The sequence below is a fragment of the Protopterus annectens genome, chromosome 2.part0 (genome assembly GCF_019279795.1).
Source record: "Protopterus annectens isolate FY-2018-M chromosome 2.part0, PAN1.0, whole genome shotgun sequence".
Classification (NCBI taxonomy): Eukaryota; Metazoa; Chordata; order Ceratodontiformes; family Protopteridae; genus Protopterus; species Protopterus annectens.
Window position 1 is genome coordinate 1764694819 of NC_056728.1, and position 13994 is coordinate 1764708812.

Sequence of the window (13994 nt, forward strand, 5' to 3'; positions counted from 1 at the left end):
TGGAGACTTAGTAGTTCAGTTGTAATGATGTGGACAGCTGAGGAGGAGCTGGGTTGAATTCAGTTTAACTACAAAATTGGATAAAAGGTATTAGTGGGGTAAGTCTTTTAGAGAATTTTGAGGAGCTTTAATTGACTGGGTTGTCAATAGGTAACTGGCTATTTTAGGTAAGAGAAGTGGGGCTATACAGGCTGTCTGGGTTGTTACAGTGTGCCTGGTAGTTGTTGGGCTTGCTTATGAGGGAGGTGGTGTGTATTACAGTGATGCACTAACTAGATGCCCTAACTTAGCTTCACACAAAGTCTTTCTGTGTTACAGGTTAAAGTGCTAAATCCTAGCTTTCTAGGTAAATTTTACAAATTAAGTGTTTGCTTCTATACAGGGCCCTGCTAACCACTGCTACCAGGAGAGCAGCACCACACACATATGCCTCATTTATAGCAGACAGAAAAAAAGCTGAAAACTAGTGCCTTCTACCCAATAAATGACTACACTTTGAGCTCTCTTGCGTACTTCTCTAATCAGACAGACAAGATGGATGATCCTGGAATTTCTAAAGGTATAAACAAAGCAAAATTAGCTCTCAAGTGCAGATTAACACCAAACAACTAAGTCCCTAAAAAACCCACTGGCTTATGAAACTATCTCAATTTAAGCCTCCCTGTGTGTTTCTTAAGTCAGGCAGACCAGGCTACATTTCTACTACCACTAGAATTGCAGTTAAAGTCTTCTTAATGTAAAAACACACTTTAGTTAGCCAAATGTTAAAAGTTATCAGAAACAAATCAAACAAATTGCTACAGCAAGTAATTCTTACTTAAGACTACCTGTGTGTAACCCGACTCAGACAGACCAGGCTACCTTTCAAATGCCACTACAACCGCAGTCCACGTCTTCTTAATGTATAAATACACTTTACTTATCCAAAAGTGAATATGTACCAGAAACAAATCTAACAACTAGCTACAAGTAACTACAATGTGATCCAAAGGCAGACAATCCAGCAATGACGAAAATACATAGACTTTAAGGCAATTTCAAAGCACACTAACAGCCTAAAGGGATGGCCTTCCCAGTTTCATCTGTCAGTATCCAGTTAGATTAGCAGAGAAGATAAGACTGGGAGGAGCGTCTACAGACAGGTATATAAAAGATGAGCCTGGGAGGAGCTTCCATGGCCAGATATACAGTAGGAGGAGGCAGCTCAAAAACCTCAAAGTTTAAAAGCACAACATGAAAAGGGTGGTTGGGAAAAAATCAAAAGAGAGAGAGAGAGAGATTAAAAATGCAATAAAATGAGTGCCCACACAGAAATGGTTTAAACACCTAGGTGGAGCACCGAAATCATTTGAAAATGCCATATTATAAACCCCTGCAACTATAAAATGCCTTTAATTAATACCTTTAACTTTAGATACAGAACAAACACAACAGGAAACATACAAAACTGATTTAAATGGTAAGACAAGTGCAGTACTTTAACAGTAGTTTAAATGTACTTCCATGGGGACAACCTGTGGTCCAAATGCTTTGCTTTCAAGCTTCCAGCAGTCCCATGACCAAGATGGCGTGATGGGTTAATCACCACAAGCTCTACTTGCAACTCATACAACTGGCCAAAGCTGGCTTTTGTTTTAAGTTTGAAAAATTACTACAACACAAAATAAAATAAGTAATGTTAATAATCCACTTAAGCGCTCCGAAAAATAACAATGGACACTGTCTGAAAAGTGACTAAAAAAGGAATTAGATGAGCAGTGCTGATAATCCACTTAAGAGTTCAGAGAAATAACAACGGATACTATAAAACCCAAATCAATGTATAGATGCAGCTTCAACTTCAGACGAGAGAGTAAAAATGCAATAAAATGACAGCCCAGTCAGAAATTATTTAAACATATAGGCACAGCAAAAAAACCACTTGAAAATAAAATACTATTAAGCACTGCAAGTATAAAAATGCATTCAATTAATAGCTATTCAGATACAGAACAATCACAACAGGAAACACACAAAACTGATGTAAGTGCTAAGACACCTGCAGTATTTTAAATGTAGTTTAAATGGACTTCCCTGGATGTAAAATGTAGTCCAAATGCTGGGAAGAAAGGCAGACTATCTGGTGCATGTCTGGCTGGTGTAGAAACTAGCTTTAAGGGCATGCACTGGCAATCATGTTTCAACAAGAAATCAGCTGAAAGATTACCTTCTGCAAAAGCAGCAAAAAACGACTGGCATCTTGACCAGCAATACTGAAGCATACAAAAAAATGCAGGAAGGAAGACAGCAGACTGAACGAAAATGTCTAGTATTAAGAATTAAAATTAAAACAAGTGAAAAGCAGATATAAAGTACTTGACAGTATATTTGTACCACTGGGGTTTAAACTGCGGGATATCAGGGCACTGATATATCTGGGAAGAGAAGATTTTTGTGAGGCAATGCTTGAATCTTTTGCTCTACTACAGAAGTTTTTGTGTGAAATGGAAAATAAAAAAATGGCTACATAGATATTTTAAAGTGCAAACTGGAAACGTACCCTCACGCTCTCTCTCTCTGCTACTCCTGTAGAAAGAGCACCCTGGTATTATTCTTTCTCCCCTGCTAATCTCTCTTATCCTTAACACCCTCCTAGCTTATCCACTTCTAACTCCACTGTAATGTACAGATCCAACCCATTCTACTCCAGCATCAAAAAACAAATTGAAAAATACCTAAAATGTAACATCACTATGGTTCTTACACAACAGCCCCACAATGAACACCAAAAAAATAAAAGCATGAAATTTGGCACATGAAAAAAGTTCTCCACAGACCCATACAACTGGACAATAAGGTATAACTTCAAAGATCACTTACAAACCACACCATACTTCAAATAACTTGGTATCTGACGGGACCAGTTCCTGAACTTTCAATTTCTCATCACCAGTACTGAGGTTAAAGTAAATACCTTAATTTTCGATGCAAAAAAATCACACCTCCTGTCACTTGAAGGCAAACTAAAACTGAAAATGGAGTTCTAGCATAGCTAGAATATGGTCTCCATATTATTGTCAAAGCCTCAAAGAAAACACTCAGTCAGAGTAGCCAAAGCAGTCTTTAAAAGTGTTTAATCACTCAGTATCAGTAAAACAAATCCTTTACCTTGTGTTGGATTTGTTTTACTGATACTGAGTGGTTAAACACTTTTAAAGACTGCTTTGGCTACTCAGATTATTCCACAGTACTTTCCACTGGAAGATCTCTGGAGAGACGTCCATGGGGAGAGGCGCAGCTTCCGCTTTGGGCCTAAGTCTTTTGGCCTTCCGCTTAGTAGGCTCAGTCGTCAGGACCAAGGAACCCTCTACTGCACTTTTAGCTAAAATGTTCAGACACTGTTTCAATAAATAGATAGCAAAGGACGAGAGTCAGCTATGAAGAGTTTTTAGCATTATATGGTATCTAAGAATACCTTGTCTAGTACTGAGCCTAAGTTCCTATGCTCTTGTTCTCCACTTTCAAACTCACAATACCACCAACTTTGAGAACAACTGTGTTTCTTGATCACATTCATTCCAACAACATGCTCTGGCATTAGGGGGCATTCGGGACAGTATCTCGAGAAATATATGACATGCATTTAAGTTTGGATAGCTCTGCTCCTTGTTGAAAGGCACATTTTACCATTTTTCATTCTGTGATGCCCACTTTATCCCCCACTTGGTTACTGGGAAGCTGAAGTTTATCCCAGCAAGCAATAAGCAAAAGACAGAAAACTAATTCTGGATGGGACACGAGTCCATCATACACTGCATTTGATCACATGTGAGCAAATTAGAGGTCTGCAAAATCACCTATCAGCATATCTTTAACATATGGGAGGAAACTGGAGAACCCTATCAAAACCTATATGGGCCATGAAGGACATGCAAACTCTATCAAGGCACCTAAACTAGAACCAACCCCCCCCTCATAAAAAAACAAGATGGGAGGCAGCAATTATAGCCACTGCATTACAGTGCCATCCTTTCCACCAATAAATGTTAACCATGCCTGTATATTTTAAGTAAGAGTCGGACCAGGAACACAACAAACACCCCTAATGCAGTAATGTCAATACGTTGTACAGTCCAATGGGCTCACGGCTGTTTTAATGAATTCACTTCTTCCTCAATGCTTCAGCAGGTTAACTAGAAACACACACACAACTTGATGACAAGTAATGACAGAAAGGTCAACAAGCCTCACCATTCACCCATCTGGTGCAGAAACTAAACCTCACGTGATTGCTGCCTGGACTTTCTCTTGAATGTCAGTCTGTGCCAATGTCATTCATTTATGATGTTCTTCACTAAAAACACAGGTCAAACACCTATTCTAACATCATAGTAATCTATTCCGGTAGTTTTACAGTAAATATTCCAGCAGCTACACTCATTTTATTTTAATTACCTTACAGGTGTAACTTCAATGATATAGTCCTGATCCTTGCTTCACTTTCAAAATAACTTTGTATGATCTGCATTTACAGATAGATATTAATGCAAAATTATCTGTTAAACTTTCATGCTGCACATTCCTTCCCTGATCATGCATCCTGATTATCAGCTCAGAGTACATTAAATGCACATACCATATTTTCCTGTACAGAGCCATCCAGTGATTGCTATTGTGATATGCAGCTGGCTTCCTTCTGTTAGAGGGACAAACTCAAACTCTTCAATTGCTCCAACCCTCCTCTTCATTTTGTACCCTAAATTAGGACAGATCACAAAATATTAGCACAGCCTGTCAAATACACTTTAGAGCATTGAGGACAACTTGCTAGTTTCTCAGTACATTCATATTGAACCGTAACAGTAAAGCCAAAAAAGAAAATAGTGACTGGATATCAGACCTGCAAAAAGAAAGAGACCTTATTTGTCTTGCTCAAAATTCTAGCTTATAAGCCTCAGCTGAGAGCCTAATCAAGTGGTACAACTCCAGCCTGTAATATACTCAATAATACTGGTCAAAGGCTAGATACTAAGTGCCCAAGAACTGAGGACACATCTGTAAATAAGAGTTTATGGATGGAAATATACCAAAAACAGATGTTAACCACAGATTCAAAAGGTGAAAATAAATGAATAAATATCTCCTTAGCCGCTGAAGGTGTCTCAGACAAGTAAATGTAAATAAGATAAAAAATTCTGAGTACACCACCACAGAACGCTAAATTTAAAAACAAATTAATTTAATAAAACTGGAACATGACACAATGTAAAAATAGCAGTAGCAAAGGACAAAAAGCGCTATGTCTAACCAAAGGAATTGTACAAACTGAGAAAGGCTTATAGCTGAAAGCGCTTTTCTTCCTTTCGCAATTGCTACTGCTATTTTTACGTTGTGCCGTGTTCCAGTTTTATTAAATTGATTTGTTTGTAAATTTAGCATTATGTGGTGGTGTACTCAGAATTTTTTTTATCTTATCTTAAAGATTCAAAAGGTGGTCACAGCAGAGCAAAAACAGTGACCCAATAAGAGATAACAATAAAATGAAATAAAAATGTATTTGAAATCAGCATTAAGTGCTTTCATCCCTAGAAAATGGGACTTCATCAGAATGTTACAGACTAAGTAACAGTAGGTTTAAATAAAGATTTTAAAAACACATGCCTTAGATCAACAAATAACCAATCCCCTTCAATTAATTAATTAAACCATATTAAAGAACACACTCTAAAAACATAACTCACTATGTTAGTATATATTCCATATCATACAAAAACATATAAATATATAATAAATAATTACCTGAACCTAGCATTAAAATGCACAAACATAAATGGTAGCACACTCTAAAAACATAACTCACTATGTTAGTATATATTCCATATCATACAAAAATATATAAATATATAATAAATAATTACCTGAACCTAGCATTAAAATGCACAAACATAAATGGTAACTAAAGAGCAATCTACTATACTTCTGACAAACTTTAATTATTCTTAATTATTCTTAGCAACAACTGTAACACGGTAAAATAAGGTATCAAAGGCATACCTCAGAAATCACCTTTAAACTGTACTTTAAAATTATATCTGCTCCTTATTGCTGTGCAGTACAATATATGTAATAGATACCATCTGACTATATCAGTTAACAAATAAGGGAATGCTTTTTGGTGAACTTACAGTTGGATTTACTATTCCTTTTACTAGGCTAAGGCATGTTTATCTCAAAACAGTGTCAGTGTTGCAATAGGTAGCAAAATTACTTTTGGTGTAGAAAGGTGTGTGTTGTCTTCCCTCAATAGGTAGCTGGATTACTGCCACTGTAGGGAAGCATAAACAGGGTGCTGCACTCCTGAGTACTTCACCCTTCAGATAAGACATTATCCCATGGCACCTATCGAAAAAGAGTAGGTTATTTTTTTTATTGATATATACATTACATATATTTACAGATTTACATTGACATCTATTTACAAATCAATTTAAGCATTTCTCCCCCACTCTTTTATCCACAACCAAAACATTAGTTTTTTCCAAAATCTTTATCAAACTCCATTTTTCACTGTATTTAATTTCATTTAGTCTCGTTCCATATAGTCCATGAAACATAAAATATTACTCTGTCCATTTTCTTCACTTCTTCCTGTTTACATGCACCATAATAACCAAATTCTATTATTTCCATATTTATTTGTTCAATTTTTAACAAACTTTTCACTCTATTATCTTTACAAATTTCTTTCTACAAATTATTAATTCTTTCACATTTCAAAAACACATGCTCAGTAGTCTCAAATTCTCCACATTTATTGCATACGCTATCTTGCTTTTTTTGTATGGCATATTTGCTTTAACCGGCAATTTTATAACAGACAATCTCCATAAAAAATCATTACATTCTTTAACTTTTTATAGTTATTATATCTCATCATTATCGCTTTTTTCTTATCTATTTCTAAATCTTTCCATGGATCAATGTAATAAAATGCGTTTATAATACATAAGTACCATTCCTTTCTATTTTTCTCACATATATTCTTTTGTATTTTCCTTAACACAATTTTGTTTTGGTACTCTTTTCATTTCTTCATTCACAATGCTTTTACTTTGTTTTTTAACTTCCATTCCCTCCCACAATTCTTTGCATTTATATTATAGTATCATTTCTATCGAGTTTTTATTTTCTTTCATAATTCCTTTTAATACCTTACATAAAATTAAAGATGCTGCATGTACTACTGGGCTTATTAAACCCAAACATCATTGCTCTTCTTTCCTATACAGAATCCCTCTTTTGACTGGATTCAGTCTAGAGCCTACACAAAAGAATATATAATCATCATTAATTCTTTTTCATACTTAACAGGAATCACATAAATGTTAGCAACATAAGCAATTTTTCCTATTACCATGGAGTTCAAGTGTGCTTTTTTCTATATGAAGATCTATATGATTTCCAAAAATTAGTCATATCCTTTACTTCTTTGAGTACATTATCCCATTGTTGTTGTCTGTATTCATTCCAAATGTTATTCCTAATATATTTATATATTTTTCATTGAACTGAACACCTTCTATCATACCTTCAAAACCAAATCCTTTACTTTCTCCTTATTTATACTTAAACCAGTTATTTTTAAATGTATACTTATTTTTTCATTTATTTTTTTCAATCCATACTTAAAAATAAACAATTAATACAATATCATCTGCATAATTATACATTACTGGCAATTGTACTTCCGTCATCATTTTGTATCCAGCACTACTTGACATTTTATTAATTTCCTTCACTATTACATTCATAACTAATGAGAAAATTACCCTACTAGCTGGGCAGCCTTGCTTTATTTCACATTTTATTTTTATTTCTTCCCAATCCATCCATTTACATTTAGTTTCAAATAGTTCCTTTCATAAACAGATTTTATTACATGTAATATTTTTGCTTACATTATATGCCTGCAAAATTCCCCATAATGATTTATACTGAATATTATCATAAGCTTTACTTATATCCCCCTATCATAACCTTCACTTCTACCTTTTTATTTATGCAATTATTTATCTTATTATCCATAATAACTCTTGACTACCTTTTCCTCCAAATACATTTTGGTCATATATTCTATCCATTTTTTTCTGTAACCTTTTTGTTATTATTCCTCATAAAAATGTTATGTTGTTCTTGTGTCTTTCGGCTTTTCCCAGTTAGGGGTCGCCACAGCGGAACTCCGGTCCGCTAATGATTGGCAGTAGATTTTTACATGCCGAGTTGCCAGCTATGACGCACAACCTTCAACGAAGGTACGTCCATTCACGCATGTCTCCACACAGAAGACGCTTTAGCTGAGAATCGAACAGGACAACATCTTACTGTGAGGCGACAACGCTACCTATAATCTGCATTATTCAATGTTATAAGGTCTCCAGTATCTCCTCTTTATTTCCTTTTCTAAATATAAATTTTATAACTCCTGTACATATCTATTTCTCTTTTATTCCAGTTTCTAACCATTCATTCATAACTTCTATAAAAAAAAAATTTTGCCACTCTTCCATTGCTTTATACATAACCATATTCAATTCCGTCCAGTCCTGTTGCAGAATTCATATTACTATCTTTTAGAATTTCATTCAATTCTTTCATGGCTATTTTTTGTTCTAAATACTTTTATTTTATTTAATTTTATTTTATATTTGTTGACTGGGTATGTCCGACTGAGCTGAAGAGCCTGAGACCCAGGGAGAAAAGCTCCATACATTATACAGTTTTGCATTTAAAAACAATTGATAACAACATAATACAAAGTTTACAAATAGAAAAAAAAATAACAATTTTCAGAAGTGTACTGAATGAGAAATAATTATTATGAACTTAGGATATTACTAAGTGAGACAGAGATCATGTTAAGACATCTTCAAGAAAAGTTTTGGAAATGTAGTTACTAAGAGAATAAGATGTATAAGCTTAGGACTTTCTGTAGTGTATTAGGGAATGTAGACAGTATGTGTGTCATCAGATGAACCACAAAGTTTTTTTTTAGAGTGTATGTCATCCGAAAAGCCAGTAAGATATTAGTATTGGAGAAGTTCAGTTATTAGGATTTGTGAGGGGGAGTATGGAGTAGAGGGTTGTTTTCTCTTAGATGGGGGGAATTTAGGGGGGTGAGTACTGTGGCAAGTCCAGTGACACTTTAGATATTCCTCTTAAATTGTTTTGGATGAGTGAGGGCTCTGATTTCAAGAGAGAGCTTATTCCAAGCCATAGCAGGGTGGTAGCTATATATGTTGCAACCGGATTTGGTCTTAGGTTTGTAGATTTGTAGTAGGTCTTAGTTAGAGCTCCAAAGGATCTGGTGGGAATATAGTGGGAGATTAGGGGGGATAGAACTGGGCAGTAGGAGGGCTGGTATAGGATAGAGTGGATGATCTGGAGCTGAGAGAGGAGAAGCTGGTGAGGTAGTTCTAGCCAGTTTAGGTGTTTAGAGAGAGAAGTGATGGGATTTGTATGGTTGTTGAGCAGCAAATCTGGCTACATTGTTGTAAGAAGACAAGTTTTGTTAGTAAGGATAAGTTGAGATTTGTGAAAATTTGGGAGCTGTACAGTAAAGTAGGTAGGAGGTAAGCATGAGAGAGAGTGATCATGGCTTCAGTAGTCAGAAACTTCTTGTTTCTGTACAGGAGCCCTAATTTCTGGTGGGTTTTTCTGATGCAATTATTCACATGTTGGTCAAATTTAAGTTGATCATCGATGGTGACACCGAGGAGTTTTGTGATGGATTCCACCTCAATGGGAGTGTTATTAAGTGACAGTATGGAGAAGGAAGATTTGATGTGGTTAACATTTTTTAGAAGAAATAGTAACAGTTTAGTTTTTTTGGGTTGGGGATGAGCTTGTAGAGCCAGGTTTCAACAGAATTAAAGGATTGCTGGGTAGCTGATAATAGCTGAGAGGGAGAGTTGGCAATGGTGATGACTGTAGAGTCATCAGCACACTGAACTAGAGAAGACTAGGGGCAAGAGGTATGGAATAGGTTGGTAAAGACACTGAAAAGTAGTGGCCCAAGAATAAACCCTTGGGGGACCTCCATTTTAACTGGGAGAGGAGGGGATAGTACAGAGTGTCATCTCACTGCTTGCAGCCTACCAGTGAGGTAGCTGGAGAACCATGCAACAGTATCAGGGGAAAAAATTAAGGTTTTTCAGCTTATCCAACAGAAGAGAGTGACAGACCACATCAAAAGCCTTTGAGAGGTCTAAGAATAAGCAAGAGACAAATCTGTGGTCATCTCTGGCTAAAGAAGTAGAGTTAAGGAAGGAGAACAGGGCTGTAGTAGTGCTATGTTTTGGTCGGAAGCCATGATGAGTGGGTGTGAGGAGATTTTCCTGTAAAAGATATTGCATGGCTTGTTTGTATATGCATTTCTCGAGAACTTTAGAGATAGGGCAGAGGATAGCAATAGGTCTAAAATTAGTTATGTCTGTGGAGTTACCTCCTTTATATACAAGAAGTGTGTAGAATTCTTTCCAGATAAAAGGAACTTTAGATTCTGAGATGGAGCGATTGATTAGGGCAGAGACAAGGAGTGCAAGAGATTTAGAAGGAATGTGATCAGCTGATACTGAGCATGGTTCCAGCTTGGAGACTTGAGATTTGATATAGCAGGCAGAGACTGGTTTAAATGAAAAAGTTGGAGCAGGGTTAGTAGTTAGGGCAGAATCAGAGGAGATGTGAAGGTTTGGTTTAGAGGGGTTAGGATTTGGGTTGATTAGTTTAGATATAGATTCAATAAGGTAAGTATTGAAGGTGCTAGCTGTTTCTTCAGGTGTTTTGTCTGGACAGGGATTGGGGAGCTTGGATTACCGTGGTGTAGTATTTGGTTTATAGCATTCCAGAATTTTTTTGGATCTGCTTTTAATGCTGTTGGAGGATTGAAATAAGAAGGTTTTTTCTGTCATTATTAATGAGTTTTTGTCTGGTTTCTGAGTTCTTTATATTTTTGCAGGTCTACAGGGAGCTTAGTTTTGGTCCAATTTTGTCCGGGACCTGCCCATGACTTCCATAAGGTTGCGAGTACTTTTTGATAGCCATAGGGATATGTTAGATTTTATGCTTACTTTACGGAGGGGTGCAAGCGAGTTTAGGATGGTAAGGAAGGTTGAATTAAAAGTTAGGACTGCTTCATCAAGTGGAAGTTGAGAGAGGATTTTCCAGTTAACTCTTGAGAGGAGAGTATTAAAAGTTTCGGGTGGAAGTTTGATAGTTTGCGGTAGGTAATAAACCTGTGTGGGTTACAGTAATGGGGAGTATATCTGAGCACTTTTATTGGGGGAGTGGTCACTCAGTGTGTTTGGTAGGGTTTCTGGGTTGTGATATTTAGAGGGATCAGAGACTAGGATCCAGTCTAAAAGGGTGCTAGATGTGAGTGAGTTATTAGTGTGGGTTGGTTAACTGATTAGTTGGGAGAAGCCATATAGATTAATGTGATGTGGAGAGTTAGAATTACTAAGATTTAACCAGTTAATGTTTACATCCCCAAGAAGGACAGTTTCATTGGGAATGTGAAGGGAAAAGAAGGAGAGGATGGTTTCCAGTAAGGGAATGTTATCCCCTGGTGGGATATAGATGACTGCCACTGTAATAGTGGTGTAGTTGTTGAGTTTGAGGTTAGCTGTCAGTAATTCAGCTGGTGGAAATAATGGAATAGGTTGAGTGGTATTTGCAAGTGTAAGGTTGCTTGAGTAGAGTATAACTACTCCACCTCCTTTTTTCTTTTGGTGATCCAGGTGAAGTATATTATATCCTGGGGAGAGAATGCCTTTGTCTGCGTTTTGGGGTTTTAGCCAAGTTTCTGTTAGGGAGATGATATCTGGGTTGTGGTTAGATATCAATGCGTGAAGTTGACTGATTCTGTTAAGAGTGCTTCTGGTATTGATTGAGTAAAAGGACAGATGTTTGTTTCTTTCTTTCTTTTATTCCTTATTTAATTTTTCACCTTTATAGATTTGTTCTATGTTTTCTTCTCTTTTAACAAATTCCAATACACATTCTTTAATTATTTTGTATATTCAATCTTGCTGTCTTAATTGCTTACCTTCCTTATTTTTTAGTTTTCTTATTATTTTTCCTATTTTACTCAGATATAGTACTACCTCTTCCTTCTTTCATTGTAAACACTATTTTTGCATATATAACAAGTTAATTTTAATTTGATTCATTTTATATATACTTTTCATAAAAGGATTTTTTCTTCTCTAACATGTCTTTAAATGCTTAACTTAATATTATATCACTCTTTCTTTTTTTCTTTTCTTCCTTATATATTCTAATATATTTTTCTTTAAAATTAAGCCACCAAACGGTCCAATTCGCATAAAACTCCCTCATAGTCATATGATGTTTCCATAATTCCACAAGTTATTTTTTCTATTCTAAATCTAATTTATTTTCATTAATTATCTTTATTTCTTTTCCTAGTCTTATATATCCTTGCTTTTCTTGTACTTTAACCCATACTGCCACATGATCTGAAAATCCAACATACTGAATTCCTTTTTTATAACTTTTAAACTATCAGATATTAAAAAATAATCCATTTCTGCTCTAATTTCATTCCTTTTATAGGTCCAATGGTTATTCTAGTATACGCTTAACTTTCCACTGCCCGACCATGTTTCTTTCCTCATGTTTCAAACTACCACACCATTCCAAAGTTTTTCAGTTTGTGTTCTTTCTTCCTCTGTTAATAATCTGATATCTTCTACAACAATACCATGTGCATCAACTGCATCACACCATTATAATATACCTATTCTCCTTTCAAGATTTTTCTTACTGTTCACATTTAAAGCTAATATTTTCAGCTTTTAAGAACAGTTAGTATAATAAAATGTTTATCCCTTTCCTTTCTTAATTTCTCTAAGCATTATGATTTTTAATTTTCTTTTCCTTTCTTCAACTCTCTTCCCTATCAAATACTTTTTATTTCTTACTGTGCACCAATCCACTTCTTCCTCACTTGCCTCCTCAGTTTCTTTTTCCTTATTTTTTCAAATTTATGTATAACTTCTTTATCAGTTACATCTTTTTTGTACATTTTCTTGTATAACACATTCTACTATCTATTTCTCTTGTATAACTTCATTTTCATTTTCTTGCACATTCATTTCACATTCTAGCCATGAATGACCAGTATTGCCATATTTTTTGCACTTTAAATTACATTTTTTGCATTATGCCCTGTTTTGCCACATAAATAACATCTTTTTTATCACGTTCATTGATTAAACGAACATTTTTTCCAGAAAAATAAGTTTTTGGTTGACCCCTGTATTTCACAAAACCCTTATTCCAAGAACATTAATAACACTAGGTACGTGCATAACATTATAATTTTCCATTTTCAGCATTACTCCACATTCCCAGTCCACAGTCCTCTTTCATCATATACTTTTGTAGTGTCCATTACTTCTTTACATATAGTTAACAAATTTTCTTTCAGGTATTTTGCTTCAACTTCAGTTCTAAACTGGATTATTCTTTTTTTTGTTTGTAAAAAGCTTGCACAACATATTCTGTCTATTCTGGATAAATATTTTTATTTTGTTCATATGACTCAAAAAAATTTCCATGGCCTGCCAAGTCTCAAATATCAAGTCACAAAAAGTCTCTCTATTAATTAAAATGAATGCTCTTACCTCTTTTGATTTGACACCCAGAGGTGCTATGACAGAGTCCCAAACCTTATACCTGTACAAACTTTCTTCTTTTTTACAGCTCACACATATTGTATACTTCTTTTTTTTTTCTTTGCTCCTTCCCCCAAAGTTTGTGCATACGTTTTTGTTTCTTGAACTTTTTCTGGCACAGTCTCTTCTTCTATTTTCTCCATGATGTCACTCCATGAAATTGCTGCTCCATTTTCTGGTTCATAGGTTGATACTAGGCTATCGGCCCTAAGGCCTATGCAAGCCTAGCCATAACAATTCCCTGGAAATTTCTTCCCA

At 35.4% G+C, this 13994-nt stretch overlaps 1 protein-coding gene across 3 annotated transcripts in view; it reads right to left on the reverse strand.

The window, feature by feature from the left end:
* Window positions 1-13994, reverse strand: part of TMCO4 (transmembrane and coiled-coil domains 4) — a 1335578-nt gene that overhangs the window by 756824 nt on the left and 564760 nt on the right. For all 3 annotated transcript variants that reach the window (XM_044061794.1, XM_044061793.1, XM_044061795.1), the window contains exon 8: window positions 4616-4735. In XM_044061794.1, coding sequence (XP_043917729.1) covers window positions 4616-4735 — 120 coding nt within the window. The remainder of the gene's footprint in view (window positions 1-4615; window positions 4736-13994) is intronic.